At 36.8% G+C, this 20060-nt stretch overlaps 2 protein-coding genes across 2 annotated transcripts; both read left to right on the top strand.

Annotated features, from left to right (window-relative positions):
- Positions 1–2795: 2795 nt before the first annotated feature.
- On the top strand, positions 2796–12285 carry LOC130049048 (uncharacterized). The gene is made up of 2 exons (XM_056146084.1): positions 2796–7275; positions 11844–12285. The coding sequence occupies exons 1-2, from the start codon at positions 6888–6890 to the stop codon at positions 12248–12250; spliced, it is 795 nt and encodes a 264-aa protein (XP_056002059.1). The 5' UTR covers positions 2796–6887; the 3' UTR covers positions 12251–12285.
- A 5306-nt stretch (positions 12286–17591) lies between these two features.
- Positions 17592–18468, top strand: LOC125663200 (uncharacterized). The gene is made up of 2 exons (XM_048895504.2): positions 17592–17887; positions 18011–18468. Exons 1-2 carry the CDS (start codon positions 17641–17643, stop codon positions 18157–18159), a joined length of 396 nt encoding a protein of 131 aa, XP_048751461.2. The 5' UTR covers positions 17592–17640; the 3' UTR covers positions 18160–18468.
- Positions 18469–20060: the final 1592 nt, after the last annotated feature.

The raw sequence follows: 20060 nt of genomic DNA, 5'->3' as shown, positions 1-20060 counted from the left end.
CATTTTGCATGCCTAGGTGTAAAATTATAATTCGCGCAGATACCTTGATTCGCGTGTGAATTTTGCAGAAAGCCATTGCATCATGATAAACCGAATGCCAGTTTATTATGCAGGGTCTTGTGTTAAAATGTATAACGTTATATAACGGCTTTGTTCAATCAAATACACCCAAGTACAACACAGAGAATGTTAAACGTACCGATAATTCGGAATTACATGTGCCTGTGTATTAACTGCAGATCTGTAGCTTTCTGGGGGGAAACAATGGGACAGCACAGAGGGCTACAGAAAAGAATGCACACGGTTGAGGCCTTATATCATTGTATTTTTGCATCGTTATCCCTTATCAATTTTTGTAAACGTAATACGTCTATTTTAACGATTGCGAATTCTGGCAAAATGACAATACAATATTTTCTGAAAATATTTGAGGGTATGAACTACACAGATCCACGCAGGCCTACGCTTACGTGCTTCATGAAGTATGTCGGCGTGAAGTATCACAATTTATACCCTCCTTTATTTTCCAAAATTGAAATTTATTTCTATTAAAATAAACATGTGATTAACATAGGTCTCAATATTTGAGAGAAATTTTCTTCATAGTTATTAAATGATACAGAACACATTTCTTTTTCAAATGTGCATGACATTTATACAAGGTAAACGGGAAATATTTCAAACATTCGCAAAACGTCATACAAGTTAAAAATATGAAACTTAAATGAAGTGGTTTTACATAAATAGAAGATATTAAATAATGACTCTAATGTATATAAATATATATATTTGATTTTGCGCAATTCAAAGAACTAGAAGAAAAGAGAGAAAAAAGTAAACTAAAAAACTTCATATTTTTCCTGCCTTTGAGAAATGGTTGAATCACATTAAACACCATAATATTGGGTTTAGGACAAAGGTGCTTGCGGATGCAATACTACACCCCCTCCCTTGTAAATTTTTTTTCAAAATGTTCAATGCCTTTAGTATTGGCATATTTTCTCAAAATATTGAACTGAAGGCTATTGTTTTACCTGATGGAACGTCCAGATCAGGTGAGCTGTTCTGACCACGTGTTATACGGCGTCCGTCTTTCTGTCTGTATTAAAAACATTTCCCTAGAACCACTGCTTTAATCTTAATCAAACTTGGTTCCATATCATCCTAGGGTAGAGAGGATTCCAGTTTTTATTCAAATAAAAATCCATACTTCCTCCAAAAGGGGAGATAATCAACAAAGGTAAAATTAGGTTGAGGGTAATTGAAAAAAAATTCTTATCAAGAATCACAGGACCAGAAATGGAAATTACAAGAAGGCTTTCTGACATAGTGTAGATATAAAGTTTGTTCAAACCAGGACCCCCAGGGTAAGGTAGGGTATCAATAGAGAATCCAATTCTGGATACAAATAGATAGAGAAAAAAATGAAAACATTCTTTTTAAGAAGAACAAGACCCCTGAGATGCAGATTCAATTTTATTCAAATTGCGTTACCCGGAATTAAGGTTGAGATACGATAGGAGTTTAAATTCTTAAATGCGGATATATAGGGAAAATCTTTTTAAGAACCCTTTTCTCAAGAATAATAGGGTTGATTGATTGATTGTATCTTGCTTAACGTCTCGCTCAAGAATTTTTCACTCATATGGAGACGTCACCAAGACCGGTGAAGGGCTTCAAATTTAGGCCTATGCTCGGCGCTTATGGCCATTAAGCAGTGAGTGTTCTTTAGCGTTCCACACCTATTGTGACACGGGTCATACGTTTTTAAGGTCATCTCCGAGGACACGTGACATTCACACCTGATGCCGAGCGTTTGGCGATGGAACTTTCACTACCTTTTTTAACGACTTAGGTCTGTCGCGGCCGGGATTCGAACCCCGGCCTTCCGCATGCGGGGCGAACGCTCTAACCTCTCGGCGGCGGTAGAAGAATAGGGTCATGGTTAGTTATAATAAGGTGAAAATAGATAACAGTGTTCACTATAATAACTCCTATCAAGGTTACAAAATTAAGAATTAGTTTTTTCACGGACCCCTCGATATACCAAAGGTGGGACCACGTGCCTAGAAATAAGCATCCTTCGAATACCGGTCACACTCGATGGGAACCCTGTATCTTTGTGAGATAAATGAAGCGATCCGCAATCAAAATCAGTGTGAAAAGAATAACTTCAATCTGTGTGAAACACATTAAACAGCATTTGACACAATGACAGCCTGTATTGGCAAACTAGATAATTATAACCACCATAGAATTTGCGAGATGCTTACTTAAATCGAGACTGTTGAGACCTCTGTAGAATCAACTTGTCTGTGAGTAGCCTTCCGGGATTTAAAAACTGATTATACGCAGAACAAGGTCTTGCGTATCGAATCGGTTGAGAGATGTAAAACGTATATGGTACCAATTTTGATGCATCAGATGCGCATTTCGACAAATAATGTCTCTTTAGTGATGCTCAAGCCTAAATTTTGGAAATTCGAAATAACAATAAACTTGTAATAGCTAAAAGGAAAACTAGAGTGCAAAAACACTGGAGCCAAATTCGTCCAAAGATAGAGCTATGCATGAGGGAGATAATCCTAAATTTTGAAATGAGTTGATAATTTTATCCCAGCAATTAAATAAACATCCGTATTTTCAAGCTAGTAACGATATAAAAACATATGCAGGTGATAATGGAATATTGCTACATAAATAATCATCCAATTCGTCATCAAGTTGAGTTGGTGGTTTGCCGTTTGTATTTATTTTGAATACATTATCTAAGTACGAAGCAGAAGTTGACTAGGACTCTGTGGTGTATTTTTATTTCAATATATTAAATCGGCATATGAATGAAAATAAAAATGAATTTATCAAACATTAAAAAAAATTGTTTCAGAAAACATTGTTATATAATTGCTTTAATACATATGCACATACTCGCATACTGAGCAGGTACATTGAATCTCCGTTCCAAAATGACTTGAACAAATGGGATGTTTTCAACTACCTTTTTATGATTGACAAGACAAGCTTTCTGAAGAACTGAACAGTAAGATTCTCAAACGTTCTAGAATAAACATGATAAAATATTTTTTCCGCCAGCGATCCTGTCATAACAACGGTTTCCGTCATTCCTAGAGCTGGAAAGAGGAGACACTCTACGAAATGTTCCTCTCCAAGATGAAGGACATGCACCATTGTATCGTTACATTTCTAACTAAAAGTATCTCTAGCTGAGTATTTCACGACATCTGCTGAAATAAGAACGTCTTTCTGTTAATCTAAGGTAATCTACAGTATATCTCTCATAATAGTAATTTTATCTATAGAAATTTATTCTAGCCGAAGGAAATATGTTTAAAACAAGTTGGCAAAATCCGTGGTAAAAGTCATATGAAGCCTCAATAGTTTAGTTTTTTATTGATTTCACTTCTCGTGATACATTCGTTGAAGAGAATTCAACTAATGCCTTCCATACAGTATTGCAATGCTTCGACTTCACTAGTTCTACGCTATAATTAGGCTAATGATGTGCACCTCACGTGTAATCAAATGTTTAATCAGAGGATTCATAAGACATCTGGACAATGCTGTGGTGTTTTAGATTATACTAATACACAGACATAAATATTTTGTATTAAAATTGTAATTTTAACTCATTTTTTCGCCTTTTTATGTAACTTGTTAAACTCGATTTATTTGCATCGTCGGTTTCTTACCTTTTAGGTACTTCTTTTAGTAGAAATCGGACAAAGCGTGTGATTTTCTCTCTCATGTTGAGTTGATGATCATTTTTAAATGTGAAAGACAGTCAATACAACTTTGAAGCATGCATTTCTTTACTTAGATTAATATGATAGGGTGTGTGTTTTAATATGCAAGGTGAAGATAACGAACAGTGATCAATCTCATAACTCCTACAAGCAATACAAAATAGATAGTTGGGCAAACACGGACCCCTGGACACACCAGAGGTGGGATCAGGTGCCTAGGAGGAGTAAGCATCCCCTGTTGACCGGTCACACCCGCCGTGAGCCCCATATCCTGATCAGGTAAACGGAGTTATCTGCAGTCAAAATCAGTGTGCCAAGAACGGCTTAACAATCGGTATGAAACACGTCAGACAGCATTTGACCCAATGCGAGGTTGTATTGACGAACTAGATCGTTATAAAGACCATCGAATTTGCGAAATATGTACGAAAATCCCATTTTTTAACGCTAGCTATACAGTTTGTAGATAGTTCGATCTGACGTTTGATGTTACATCCGACAATACACGACGTCTGTACATGACAGATTTTGTTGTTTGTAAGCATACATATACCACCTTTAAAGTCTTTATTGATCGAGGTATTTGTTTAAAGATGTATATTTTAAAGTTTTGATTGAGTTAGAATTGAGTAATATACAGTTATATGTAAGAGTAGTGGAGAAAATGCAACGAAGCTGACTGCGATTTGAACCCAGGCTCCCTGAATCTCAAGCCAGGTGTTGTACGAACTGAGCTATTTAGCAATCGGTGATCGAACCCTTCTGAACACCAGACTCCCCTCTTCTTAAATGCCTTCACACCTGAGAATATGAACCCAGCATCTTTATCCCCGGAGAGGCATTTTTACCCGGGAGTTCCAGGGGCTAGTCTACAACAAAAACAGTAACGGGAAATGAGAGAAAGTGTAACGGAATAGACCGGAATTCGAACTCTGCCTCATGAATGTCTAGTTAAATGCTCTACAAACTGAGCTATCTAACACGACCGACAATCGAACCCGTCTGATTGCAAAGTAGATATAGTGTACACATTTCGCATTTTCAAAGAAAAGATCATATTTGTGTGCATTTTCAATACCTTCATATACGTTCACAAACATTAAATTAGCTATACTTTACACAACAGGTTTCTATGCACTACGCAGTGACAAATCTGCACTGTGGGTATCATCTAGCCTCTGCTAATGTAAAACTTATACGGTACCAATTTTGATGCACCAGATGCGCATTTCGACAAATAATGTCTCTTCAGTGATGCTCAACCGAAATGTTTGAAATCCGAAATAACAATAAACTTTTAGAGCTATTTTAGGGGAACACAAGTGCAAAAAAGTGGAGTCAAATTATAATACATTAACCTGTGATTTATATTTAGTGACACCATTACAATGCTGAAAAGGGAAGGGGAAAGAAAATATAATTAAATTGTGAAAATATATATTTCAGCATTCTTTATATATTTCGAAAATTTGGCACATATTAGTTTCTTTAAAAACAACATAATGTTATCAACTTCCGATTCGCAATGTCGTGCAGTTAATAGATAACACTGACCAGTTCTTAATAACAAACAGTCATCAATCTCATAACTCCTATAATATATACAAAATAGAGAGTTGGGCCATCATGGACTCCTGGATATCTCAGAAGTGGGATCAAGTGCCTAGGAGGAGTAAGCATCCCCTGTCGACCGAACACACCCATGAGTCATATGTCTTGATCGTGTACACGGAGTAATCTACTTATAATCTAGTTTGTAAATACAACCTTTCGTTGGTTTAAATCATGCCTGACGTGTTTCATATCGATTGTTAGACCATACTTGACACATTGATTTTTACTACGGATTATTACGTTTACCTGATCAAAGTATAGGGCCCACGGCGGATGTGAGTGGTCATCACGGGATCCTTACTCATCCAAGGCACCTGGTCCCATCCCTGGTGTTTGCCCAACTCTTTATTTCCTATTCTTTATAGGAGTTATCTTCACCTTTCATCAGTAATATGACAATAGAATTTGCGAAATGGTGACTTAAAACGAAACTGTTGAAACCACTGTGACATCAACTGATTTGTCAGTAGCCTGCCTCGATATCATAACTCCTATAAAAAGTAAAATAAAATATACGTATGACACAGACTCCTGAACATACCCGAGTTGGTACAGCTTCTTAGGAGGAGTAAGCATCCCCTGTCAACCGATCACAACCGCGATGAACCCTATATCTTGATAAGACAAACGGAGTTAATCACACTCTCTTGAGGTCAGTCATCATGCTAAATATATCTTCATTCATAGACGTGCATCTATTCACATTACCAGAGTCTTGATCTATGGAAATCGTGATGAAATTTAGATTTCACTATTATCAATCCTAGATATTTTAGCATAGATTTATAACCTAAAATACATCGCATCAATATTGGATTGTATGAAAATTGAAATTTCTGAAAGAAAGCAGGATTAAATAGAAAAACCTATAAAAACACAAAATTGATAGTACCGCAAAGACGGCCCACTGGACAACCCAGAGGTGGGATCAGGTATTTCGTAGGAGAAAGCATGCGCTTTTGAACGGTCAACTCCGCTGTGAGCCCTCCGTCATTATCAAACGTCTGTTAATCAAATAAATGTACAGTAAAATTGTGTTTAATTATTTCTTGGATATAACCACAATATGTTTACTGCAAAGATGAATGCCAGAAAAATTATATGTTATCTATCTTGTCACATTTATTAACCTAACCTTATTGTTGTAATCAATGCCATTTGTGTCTTGGTGTTTGGTATGAAGGTTTTACTCGTCATGAATTTTACCGAATTTCATATGTAAAATAATTGCACGGTTGTGACTTGTCAAAAGGGGATGATTACTTCTCCTAGATGCCTGACCCATCTCTACTGTGTCCAGGGGTCCACATTTTCCTTCTATTACTGTTACTATTTAGAATTTATGAGGTTGGTCATTATCTTCACTAGTTCACTTTACAGAACTCTTGCAACCTTTCTTATCATGCCTTGCCCTTACGATCAAAGTTCAGTGGTACATGTGTACATATTTGTAGTATAACATAGCAAGATCTGATTTTCAAGAACACTGTATTGGAAATACCAACAAGTATGATATCAATCATTATTTTTACTCTGTTTCTTTCGATTTTCACCGGAGTCGAGGGAGCAGGAGAAAAACTTGAATTGTCTGTGTTACTAAGAAGAATTAGTGCTTTAGAAGAGAGGCTTCATATACAGGAAAAAATAAATGAAGAACAAGATACCATCATTAAGAATTTGCTCCTTGAAAGGACAGAGAGAACAGGTGCCCCTGTGAATGGGATTTTCACGTCGTTTGACACGGAGCGAAATAATGACAGTCAGTGGGAAGGCGCGAGGGGCATAAATATCGGAATTAAATCGCAAATCTCATCACCGATTCAAAGTTTAGTGAAAGATTTAAAAGAAACTTCACCAGTACTAGGTTCGAGAAAAATCCAGAGAGGCATTGTCCCAGGTATGTGTTTACCTACTAATGCTTAAAGCTGACATGAATTAATAAATATAGTATAATTCTATATGTCTGCCATATTTCTTTGCTAATCCGCCATATTAGTTGGATATTCTATTGTTATATGTATCAGGGTTCGCATAGTATATAAGGGGACGAGTTTTGCTACGCTTCACTTCACATCAGTGTCTCCGATTTACCTGTGCGGGTAGCTTCGACAGGTAACACGTACATCTCCGACACTAATTTATAGGACATCAAGAAGAAATGAAATCACGTTTTGAAACAACATGCAGTGCTCAGAATTACAATAAACATATCGTACAGTAGTAAATCATTCTAAAAGCTTTGGATAAATAAATATAGAATGCCTTTTCTTTACGTAAATGTGCGTACATTTGCAATAAATATGTCAAAACTATACAAAAACGCGGAGAAATATTTCATCTATTATCTAGATCTATTGATGAAATGGAATAAGCAAAGGGTATAAAATATATACCATTCACACTTCAAGCAAAATGCAAATACAATGTACATAAATGCTACTGTACGTATAAAGAAGACATGGTCATGTATGCTCGCCATGAAAAAGCATCGAATGCGGATGACTATTTACCTGGGTCTACTCGTAATATCAGTAAAGGACCAAAGATGTACGTGTACACTTGTCGAAAATACTCAAAGTAGTAGTAAAACTCCCTTTATTAGCATAATCCATGAAACAAAACGATACACTCCATTTGTATTCCAACAGTAAACAACATTGTCCATTGTACAGACTGCGACACACTTAGCCCGTGCCGATCAGCTATCTTCAATCAGGGGAAGTATCAGAGAATAATATTTACCCTGTATTGTGCATGAATCCTTATACCGTATGATTTACTTGTCAGAGTATTGTAGATTTATAAATCAGGAAATCATTTAGGTACATAAATTGTTTGTGCATAGATAATTGCACATACAACACTGCGCGAGTGTATGGGGAGAGAGAGAGAGAGAGAGAGAGAGAGAGAGAGAGAGAGATTCAAACGATGATCTTGTAATAATCGCGCTCTTATTAAGACAAATGATATCTTTAATTCAATATAAGAGAACAGTAACTCAATATTGCTCTCATTAATTGATAATACAGATTTATTTGATTCATTTAAAGCACGCAATAATTAAAAATTAAACATATCTTTAAATAATGTTATTTTCAATTACTTCATTTTATGCTAATTCGGCGCTCAATAGATCTTATATATCTATGCCATTTTGCTTTATTACATTCTGCGTTGAACTCGACGCAAATTGTAGTAATGCAAAATGTAATAATTGAGTTTATCATATGCGTAGTTATCAAACACATAGAATTTTTTCTATTTAAACATATTTTATTGAGAAACTCAACAGGATTGGGCAACAGGCATAGCCTATGTAGGCCCTCTCCCAAATACAAAGGTCAAGTACAAAGGTACATAGAATCAAGGGGAGGGGACAAGAGTGTCTGTCCCGCACCTTTGATAACAATATCCATTTTTGTGTTATTTTGTTTGTTTGTTTTTTTTTTTATGTTTTCCGCCACACTCAACCAATTTTTCAGTTATCTGGTGGTGCCCAGTTTTTGTTGGTGGAAGAGAGAAACCAGATACAATGTACCTGGGAAGAGACCACCGACCTTCCGAAAGTAAACTGGGAAACTTTCTCACTTACCGGCGCCGCGGGTTTCGAACCCGCGCCGACAGAAGTGAGAGGCCGTTATTTTGTAATGCAAGTAAAAAATATATTGGGTGACACCCCCCCCCCAACTTGACCCCAGCTTGAAAGTTCTGATATAATAGTAGAAGACACACACCACCACCAATTAAGAAAATGAAGATATTATGAGGCACTCATAGTAGAGGACTCTAACCACCCCATCCTACCCCCAACGATGGAAGAAAATGAAGTGTAGGGGGAAATTATTGAGGCAGTAAAAGTTTTAACCTTTCACCCCCACATTAGGACTTTGAACATCAGATAAAACATCTTGGTTTGTTTGGGGTTTTTTTGTTTTATTTTATTGCTGTTTTCATTCATCTTTTTTAATTATTATTTTGAATGGCAAGAAATTTTTAAGAATCCAATTTTCCATTATTTTCTTCCTGTTGTACCCCCCCCCCCCCCCCCCATGAAAAATGACGATACATGTCTGGTTATTACATGTACATTTTGCTTTTCAACACATGCATGCATACTAATTGTATGGTGTAGAATTGCACCCTTTACCAAGTTTTCCTTCATTTACACAGTGTAAGGAATGGTAAACCAAAATCACAAAACAAAATGCATAAAGGTCAAGATAGTTTTAAGCATAGGAACTTCATTCACGAATACATAAATACATGTATTTAAAAAAATCGCATGCATGCATTGCAGGACTATAGCATATGTGTGTTTTAACGTTTCTGTAACATGCCATAAGGATTATTTTCATTTCGTAGATCTGGCGCAATTGATATATTCTGAAACTAAACATACCGCTGTACGTCGAAATTTCAAATTCAAATGTATTCGATAAGATATTAGTATTCATAAATCAGTAAAATTCGTGTTGAGGTTTTATTTGATATGATACAGTGTCAATCTACTGTAATGCATTAGTAGGATATGCAAAAGGCAAGAGTATAAACATTTTCTAGTATCGATATCTATATGATCACGAAAAAAACACTATATAATTTATATCCGGATTCATATGCCGATTTAGATATAAAAAAAAAACAAAGCTGCATAGTTCTGGGGAGGGGGCTCCAATGAGTCTGATGAAATTAAAAGAAGGAACCCCATATTTGCATTCAAACTAGATGTACTTCAAAATGAATTCATTTCTGCTCTGATTGAAAGCATGATTCTAAATTCGGGAACGAATCTTGCATACAAAATAATAAATAGGGGAACACATAAATTCGAGCTCCTTTGGAATTTAATGAAATGCAGATATGCACCTTTCTTTCAACACGAATTGATATGTTGTTTCAGGCACGTACACGGGGGGTTGGGGTGGGCAGGGAGGCTGGGCTGGTCTGCTCTCCCCACTTTTTTGACAATTTACTTTTTTCCGTTATTCTAACATACAAAGTCAGTATTTTCTACATGCACAGTTTAAACTGATATATTTTTTTTTAAATTTGTAATGAATTCAATTATAAACATCGACTCCTGTAAGTTTTTAATATATTTTCAATAACAAATTTTTCAAGAGCTGGAATGTTTTAATGCTTGTAAGCTTACCATTATATCAGTGATCAATTTTCTTTCCTTCTGTGAAATGATATATTGTATATCGAAGTAGGACAGTCTCTCTCTCTCTCTCTCTCTCTCTCTCTCTCTCTCTCTCTCTCTCTCTCTCTCTCCTGTTCAATCAATGAATATGGACATACAGAGACCGTAAATAATTATGTGGTTCCCAAAGAAACAATAAAACTATATTTTCGTTTATACATTCCCTTTTATATGTGTCTTTGTGTAATCAACTGTTTATTATGGATTGCAAATGTGATACCCGCATTTTTAAACAGATGTATATTTTCGATCATTATTCCCTTATTTGTATATCCAAATTTCTATATGATCATCGATAAATTTTGAATTGAGTACGCAATATATCCCACCAGATGCTCAGTGTATATGATTAGATTCCCGATTTCTATAAACTGCAAAACCTCGACCAGACAAGCATTCAATACAGGAAAACTTTTCGACTCTGACATCTCCCCTGATTGAAGACACCCTGTTTGGCACGGGTGAAGTGTGTCGCAGTCTGTATAATGGAATGACAACGTGTTGTAAAGTTCTAACGAGATACAAATGGAGTTTATCATTTTGTTTCGTGGATTTATCAGAATAAAGAAAATCTAATATTTTCGGTAAGTGCACATCTCCGATACCTGAATAAACGTCCGTATTTGATACAGGTTTGTTTTTGTTTTGTTTTTTTGGCGAATTACATATTATGCATATGGCATGGACCTGTGTTTTGCAAGAATTGATATAAATAATATATTTTATGCTCTTTGCTTCTTCCATTCTATCAGTATGTAATTGGCAAATGATTTCCCCGCATTTATTTCATAAGAAACTGCAAATACTTGCATGCACTTGCAAGTATGCAAGAAAAGCTTCTTTTTTTTGGCATTTTTTTCCTAAATTATCTAAACTTTCGGAATGTTGCATTGGTATACAATAAATATTTTGTAATTTTGAGCAAAGCATAATGTTTTAAAATGTGATTTTATTTGTTTCGTATTCCCTATATATTACTATCGGTGATGTGCACTGGTCGAGTCCACCTAGAAAAATCACTCAGGTGTGACAATCACACTTGGGGTATATACGGGTTGAGTAAATTAGGCTACCTGAGAGAAATATGGCGGATAAGATGAGAAAGGTGTACGTATTTATTAATTCATGTCAGCTTTAAATTGGTACATTTCAATTCAAACTACCGTGCTAGTTATGAATTCCTTGTAATGTTGTCTTTCCATTTTGAGAAACTATCAATGATCCGTTTCGAAATTTCCAACGAAATATATTTCTGTTTACAGGAGATGTAGCCTTTTACTCTTACTTGTCACACCATGAAACAAATCTTGGTCATCATCAAACAATAATATTTGACGAAGTTGTTACAAACATTGGCGGAAACTACAATCAGTACTCTGGTATTTTCACTTCACCAGGAAATGGAGTGTACACTTTTTCGTGGACATTATTCTGCAACAAAGGGGCATTATTCACATCAGAACTGGTTGTTAATTCTGCTCCTGTTGGAGTTTTGTATTGTAGTGCACTGCGTGCTGGAGACATAAGACAAACATCAAGTGTAGCAGTTGTCAGGATCAATCAAGGAGATATAGTATACGTACGTACTCATCCTACCGCCAGTCTTATCGGAGAAATGTTTTCCAATTCATACTCCTACTCCTCGTTCTGTGGATGGAAACTGTTCTAGGATAGACGCAAATACTAATAAAATCTCTAAAAGTACAGAAGGGAATTCATTTTCTTCTTGGTTGCAATTGTTACCATGTATATGCAACATAGGGGCATGCATGATTACACTAAACTGACTCAATTTAACGATTTTATTTGCACAATACAGAATTAAAATAATAAGGATAAAAAGAATAGGTCCATAAAACAGTGACATCTAGGGTGAATTCGATTAAAGCAACTCTTGTGACAATAGAGTTGAATTTACGCATGCTCAGTTAATGAACTCCATATATGAAACTAAAACACATTGTGTTGTGTGGTGTTTGTTTAGAATATGGAGGGTAGGAACGCAAAAAATGCGAACTCTGATGGGGAAATATAGTATACCAAAATCATTGTTGCATTAACATAGCCAATTGTTTTATATCTTTTAATTGTCATATACTCATTCAGAATTGCATTTTATAAAATAAATAAACGTCAATTACGAAAAAAAAAAATCATTATATAGTTTTATCATTATCTGGTTAATTCAACATTTCGACAGTCTGTGCATTCGCAAATGTGATTTAAAGTTTCCTTTTAGTGTCCAGTTCAATTTTAAGTGTCAGAATTATGTTTCGTATCGTGTTTTTATTGATGCGTTACATGTCTGGTACGAAATATAAACTAATCTTCACACTACGTTTCTTCCTAACACGCCGCCATATTGGAACACTTGTTACTCCTGGTAAAATGGGGAGTATACTCGAGTAACACGAGTTCAACACTGCTGTCGATAATTCGACATTCGACATTTTATTTACAACTCTTAGACCGCCGCGGTGGCCGAGAGGTTAGAGCGTTCGCCGCGCATGCGGAAGGCCCGGGGTTCGAATCCCGGCCGCGACACACCTCAGTCGTTAAAACAGGTAGTGACAGTTCCATCGCTTGGCATCAGGTGTGAATGTCACGGGTCCTCGGAGATGACCTTAAAAACGGATGACCCGTGTCACAGTAGGTGTGGCACGCTAAAGAACCCTCACTGCTCAATAGCCGTAAGCGCCGAGCATAGGCCTAAATTTGAAGCCCTTCGTCGGTCTTGGTGACGTCTCCATATGAGTGAAAAATTCTCGAGTGAGACGTTAAGCAAGATACAATCAATCAATTATTTACAACTCTACTCTACTTACCCGTGTAACTCGGGTCGCTTAATCGAATTCACCCTTAGGGTTTTGGAAAGCATATGTATATGTATGTATATATATAAAGCACTAAAATGATGACCAACGACACGACCAGATTGTCAATTTTTCAGGACAAACGTAAAGAATTACATAATGTGGCCAATATTGACAGAGAATAATAACAAAAATCACATGTACTAGCGGGAAAAAGAAACTGCATTTTTTTTATATATGACAAATTAATTTTTAAAAAATAACAATGAACAAATTTTATTTTTTATAGTACTGTTAACAAATGTATAAGTTACATTTCATAATCCATTAATGTTAACGTTGAATAACGTCAATTTCAGCACACTCGAAAGACACTGGTATTTGAACTTGAATTAACAAAGTTAATAACGCGTGTGACCACCATTTGCATTTATGCATGCTTGCTGCGCCTCATTGATGCCACTAAAGTGTTCAGAAATGCTTGAGGGATGTTGTTCCAGATGTTGGTTAAAGCCTAGCCTAAATCAGCCAATGTCACTGGCTGATTTGGTAAATGGCGTAGGCGTGGTTCCATTTCATCCCAGACGTGCTGGATCGGCGATAAATCGGGGGAAACAGCTGGCCAAGGCAAGACATCGACATTCTGTTGAACAAAACAGTCCCCGATTACATGTGTAATTTGTGGTCTTGCGTTGTCTTGCTGCAGAGTGATGTGATTTTGTTGTATCTGTATGAAGGGTATCACATGGCACTGAATAATTTCTTCTCGATAGCATACGCCGGTGAGATTTCCATTGACAATTTGTAGAGGGTCCTTCCACGTGCTGTTACTCCACCCCACACCATAACGCGACCTCCACGGAATTGTCAACGTTGCACAACACAAGTGTCCTGGTACCGCTACACAACGTGACGATACACTCTACAACGGCCGTCACTGCTATCCACTCTACAACGGCCGTCACTGCTATACACTCTATAACGGCCGTCACTGCTATACACTCTACAACGGCCGTCACTGCTATACACTCTACAACGGCCGTCACTGCTATACACTCTACAACGGCCGTCACTGCTATCCACTCTACAACGGCCGTCACTGCTATACACTCTATAACGGCTGTCACTGCTATCCAAATGAAATCTGGATTCATCAGTGAACAGAATATTGCTCCAGTCCTGTATTCTGAATTGCAGATGTCTGCACCACGCTAATCTCGTGATACAATGACGTTGAAACAATATTGGGCGCACCGCTGGACTTCTTGGTCTGATGTTGTACTCCCGCAGACGATTACGCACGGTTCTTGGACTGATTGGTCGAAGTCCAGGAATGCTACGAGCAGTCAAACTTGCTGTCTGGAAACGATTTCTCAAGTGCACAAGTCTAATGTGGTTGTCCTGTCGACGCGAAGTCACACGAGGACGCCCAGAACGTGGTCAATCCCGAGTATTACCAGATTGTTGGTAACGTCTCCATAATGACTGGATGTTGTTCCGATGAACTCCAAAGTGTCTTGCTACGATATTTTGTGCCATTCCAGCTTCAAGCATCCCAACAGCACGATTACGTTGGTTTTCGCTCAGTCGTGGCATGACAGAAGGATAAAGTTTGCCAAATTAAAGTGCTTTCCTTCACGAATAGTTTCCAAACAAACCTTTCACACTTTTTACTCCAAACAGTATTTGCCAGTAAAACTCGTGCGTACGAACACTTCAATAAACAACATGTGTTCACTAACCATGAAAAAGTTCGTACATCTGAGTCGAGTACTATACGATATTGTTAAAAATCATCACCTTTATCGATTGTTTAGATTTTATAAATATAAACAATAAATATAGAAAAATTATACTAAATTTTTTAATGCACAGTTTCTTTTTTCCGCTAGTATATAAACACATCTAGCACTACAACTACACTAATCTACAAATGTATTTACAACGCAGACATGTGTGTTGGTTTTTAGGCTGATTTTGGATCAGCTCTCTGGACGAATAAGGCATGTCCTAATTCGCTCCATTTTTAACATTGATTGGCAATTTGCAATTTATGTCCCCCTTGTTCCAAAGATCCTTCATATTAAATTTGAAAAGAAATGAAAAGGTAGTCATCAAAAAGAAGTTTAAAATGTCTATTCTTCACACATTTAAAAACTGACCATTTTGGTATCACCCTGACACCAAAACCCCTACCCCTGGGATCATCAAATTTTAAAATTTTGGTAAAGGATTACATGCCCTTTCTAAGTATCTATTTAGTTTCAATTTAGTATCAATAGCACTAAAGAAGATGTTATTTGAATAAATAAGTCTTCTACACATTCACACTATATACCAAGTTTGGTCCCACCTTGGGGGTCAGGAAATTTACAATTTTAGTAGAGGCTTTCCTGCTCTACATCACTATGCATTTAGTTTTTCATACATGTCTGTGGTTCTTGAGAAGAAGACTTTTTGAAAATTGGTCAATTTGGGGCATTTTTTGCCCCGCCCCTATGGCCCCAGGGGTGCAGGAATCCTGAAATTTACAATTTATGTCCCCTTATTCTAAATATGTTTCATAACAAATTTGAAAATAATTGGAATGACAGTTATCAAGAAGTTAAAAATGTCTATTTTTCACACATTTGATAACTGATCATTTTGGCCCCACCCTGATACCATAACCCTTACCCCTGGGATCATTAAATTAACAATTTTGGTAAAGGACTACCTGTTAATTATAATATCCATTTAGTTTCAGTTTAGTATCAATAGCACTAAAGAAGATGTTATTTAAGTATTTACACATAAACACTATATAACAAGTTTGTCCACACCCTGAGGTCAGAACCCTTACCCGGGGCATCATGAAATTTACAATTTTAGTAGAAGCCTTCCTGCTCTACATCACTATGCATTTAGTTTTTGTTACACGTCTGTGGTTCTTGAGAAGAAGACTTTTTTTAAAATTGGTCAATTGTGGGCAGTTTTTGCCCCGCTCATAGGGCCCCAGGGGTGCTGGAATACTGAAATTTACTTCATATCAAAGTTAAAAAGAATTGGAATGGTAGTTATTAAGAAGAAGTTAAAAATGTTCAATTGTTAAAGGACGACGGACGACGACAACTGATTTCCAATAAATAACATGTAATAACAATGTAAAAATATAACAGTGATCAACACCATAATTCCTATAATGATCAAAATGATTATGGGAGCAGGTGCCTAGGAGAGGTAAACATCCCGTGTGGACCTTTTACATCCGCGTGAACCCTGTATCTTGATCAGGTAAACGGAGTGATCCATTGTCAAAATCATTGTGTAAGGAACGACCTAACAATTGATACGAATCGCGTCAAAAAGCATTTCACTCACTGATAGGTTGTATTGGCAAACTAGATCGTTATAACGACCGTAGAATTTGCAAAATGTGGACTTTAATCAAAACTGTTGAAACCACTGCACCATCGACTTGTTTGTCAGTAGCTTGCCTCGATTTAAAAAAAATGATCATACGCAGAGCAAGTCCTTGCGTATCGAATCAGTTAAGAGACATAAACACCATATATATATAGATGATAATGAAACATTGCTCCATCAATATGGGATGTTGACGATGGAGAACCTGAAATCATTCAGTTTGTCATCAACGTGAGGTAATAGCCTGCTGTTGACATCGATATTCGATACAACATCTTATTGCAAAGCAGGTGTGGAAGATGCTGTGATTTTACTAGGATATATCAAGTCGACATAGGAATGAAAATCCCGTTATCCCCTTTACGTCTTTAGTATGAAAAAGTCCTCAAATTTACCTAACCGCACGTTTAAAATACTTGTAAAGATGTGTCCAGTCAACAGGAGATCCTTATTCCCCTTATGCATCTGACCCTACCTCTGCTATGTCCAGGAGTCCGCATTTACCTTTCCCTTAATTTTGTATTATTTATATGATTTATGAGATTGGTCGTTATCTTCATTAGTTCACTATACACAAGTCATGCAACGTTTCTAGCATGCCTTGCCCACACCATTAAAGTTCAGTGGTATATGTATATATATTGTCTGATTTTTAGCACTATTAAACATACCAATAACTATGATACCTTTCATTATTTTTACTTTGTTTCTTTCATCTGTCGCCGGAGTGGAAAGTGAAGGAGAAAAAAATGAACTGTCTATGTTACTAAGAAGAATTAGTGATTTAGAAGAGAGGCTTCACAAACAGGAAAGAGTAAATGAAAAACAAGATGCAATCATTATGGATTTCCTCCAGAAGATGGCAAAGGGGCCTGCCGCCCCCGAGACCGGGGAATTCACGTCGGTTCAAACAGAGCAGAGTGACGGCAGTCAGTGGGAGAATGTTGATCCAGAAATCAACACAATTTCAGGGGAACGTACGCGAGGTGTGAATGTCGGACTTAAATCGCAGACTTCGGCTGCTGTTCAATGTTTAGTCAATGAGTCAAAGGAAACTTCGAGGAAAATCCAGAGAGGTGTTGTTGTGGGTACGTATTGACCTACTAATACTTACAACGGTAATTATTCATTTCTTGAATGACTTCTTTTTCATTTGAGAGAACATTGATGTTTATTTTGATATTTCTAACGCAATATATTTTTGTTTACAGGAGATGTAGCCTTTTACTCTTACTTATCAAAATCGGAAACAAATCCTGGTCACCATCAAACAATAATATTTGACTATATTGTTACAAACATTGGCGGAAACTATAATCACTACTCCGGTATTTTCACTCCACCCGGAAATGGAGTGTAGACTTTTTCGTGGACATTATACTGTACCACAGAGGGGCGTTTTACCTTCGAGCTGGTCGTTAATTCGAATCCTGTGGGAGCGTCGTATTGTAATGCACAGGATACTGTTAGCTTAAGACATACAACAGGTGTAATCGTTGTCGAGATCAGCCTGGGAGATATAGTATACGTTCGTACTTCTCCAACAGACGATATGTAGGGACAGATTTTTTCCAATTCTAACGCTCGCACTTCATTCAGTGGATGGAAACTGTTCTAGTATATACGTGTTACTATTTATAGTCCTTATAGTACTGATGATATTTGATTTATTTTTCTTTGTTTGTATGTGGCAACACTGGAACGTGTATTGAATTCTAAAATTACTGAAACAGTTTTACAATTTTGTTTATCAGCACATGATACAGGGATGTGTCCGTACAAAATGGAATATCGAAGGGGACTGCATACCCCCACAGCTACAATTGCTAGGCCGTTCCATTAGTACGTACTTCTACAAATGTCATGGCGGGAGATTTTTTTTTCGAATCTTAATGCCTGCACTTCCTTCTGTGGGTAGAAACTGCTCTAGTATTAAAAAAGTACAGATGTCCTAGCAAAAAGAATCGTTGCTACGGGTTACAAAAATATCGTCATAGCTTAAAATTTTGTTCTACAGTCCCACGGTAGTCCAACAGAGTGTAACCTATAGCGAGATTTCTCATAACTTGATATTGCGATATTTTTGTAACAACGATTCTTTAAACCTGTAACAACGTATCTTGTATGTAATCTCTGACAATGGTTTTTACAACGTACAACGACCTGTCCTGTTAGTTATAACAACATTTCTTGTTGCATATAATGACGCAGGGTGTTTTTATAGCCTAGGACAACGTTTCATGTAACCTATATCGACATAAGTTATATAGACATTTTTCAAGTGGATGGTATTCCTTCTTTTCCGTAGCCGGTTACGAAAATAGCCGAGTAAGTACGATCGGACGTTTCTTACAACCTCTCTGACGTTTCTTGTAGCCGATAAAGACGTGTCTTGTAACCTTTATCGACGTTTCTTTTACTCTGTAAAGTAATTTCTTGTAGCATTGTGGTGTTTTAGTAACCCCATATAAAGGTCTAACTTTCTTTTAGCCTTTTCTGATTTTGACAACATCGGTCCAACGCTGGCTATAGTATCACAATATTAGCCCACAAATGCGACAGATGTTGTACAAACCTTGGAGCATTAAGTTGGTTCGATGCTTTCATTCTCACGGCTTTACATTGATGAATTTAAATGTTAACAGCAAAATAACAACTCCACTTTACAACAAACAGAATTACTTCAGCTTTCCCATAGTCAATTTCCTTTTTCCCCTGTACATAGTACGTATGACTTTCAACTGATTGAATACGCGATAGCATGTTCTTTATAAAATGCTGAAGATTACGAACAATGATTAATCTCAGAACTACAAAAATACAAAATAGAGAGTTGGAAAAACACGGACCCCTGGATGTACCAGTGATGAGAGCAGGTACCTAGGAGAAGTAACCATCTCTTGTCGACTGGGCACATCCGTCGTAGCCCTATACTTGATAAGTAAACGGAGTAATCTGTAGTCAAAATCAATGTGCCAGGAACGACCTAACAATTGGTATGAAACACGTCATACAGTAGTTAATCCAAAGATAGGATGCATTGTTATACTAGATCATTATAACGACCATATAATTTGCGAAATGCTGTCTTTAAACAACACTGTTGGAACCCCTGCACAATCAATGTCTTTGTCAGTATATATCTGATCAATTTTGTTTAATCGAGGTAAGCTACTGACAAATAAGTTGATGATAAAAGGGTTTCAAAAATCGCGTTTATAGTCAGTGTTTCGCAAATTCTAAGGTCGTTAAAATCAACCT

This window comes from Ostrea edulis, chromosome 8 (assembly GCF_947568905.1).
Source record: "Ostrea edulis chromosome 8, xbOstEdul1.1, whole genome shotgun sequence".
Lineage (NCBI taxonomy): Eukaryota > Metazoa > Mollusca > Bivalvia > Ostreida > Ostreidae > Ostrea > Ostrea edulis.
Note: the sequence above shows the minus strand (reverse complement) of the source record. Positions and strands in the feature narration are given on the sequence as shown.

Coding starts and splice junctions, on each gene's coding strand:
- LOC130049048 (XM_056146084.1), top strand. CDS start 6,888: ATGATATCAATCATTATTTTTACTCTGTTTCTTTCGATTTTCACCGGA. Junction 7,276..11,843: donor CCAGAGAGGCATTGTCCCAG/GTATGTGTTTAC, acceptor TTCTGTTTACAG/GAGATGTAGCCTTTTACTCT.
- LOC125663200 (XM_048895504.2), top strand. CDS start 17,641: ATGGATTTCCTCCAGAAGATGGCAAAGGGGCCTGCCGCCCCCGAGACC. Junction 17,888..18,010: donor CCAGAGAGGTGTTGTTGTGG/GTACGTATTGAC, acceptor TTTTGTTTACAG/GAGATGTAGCCTTTTACTCT.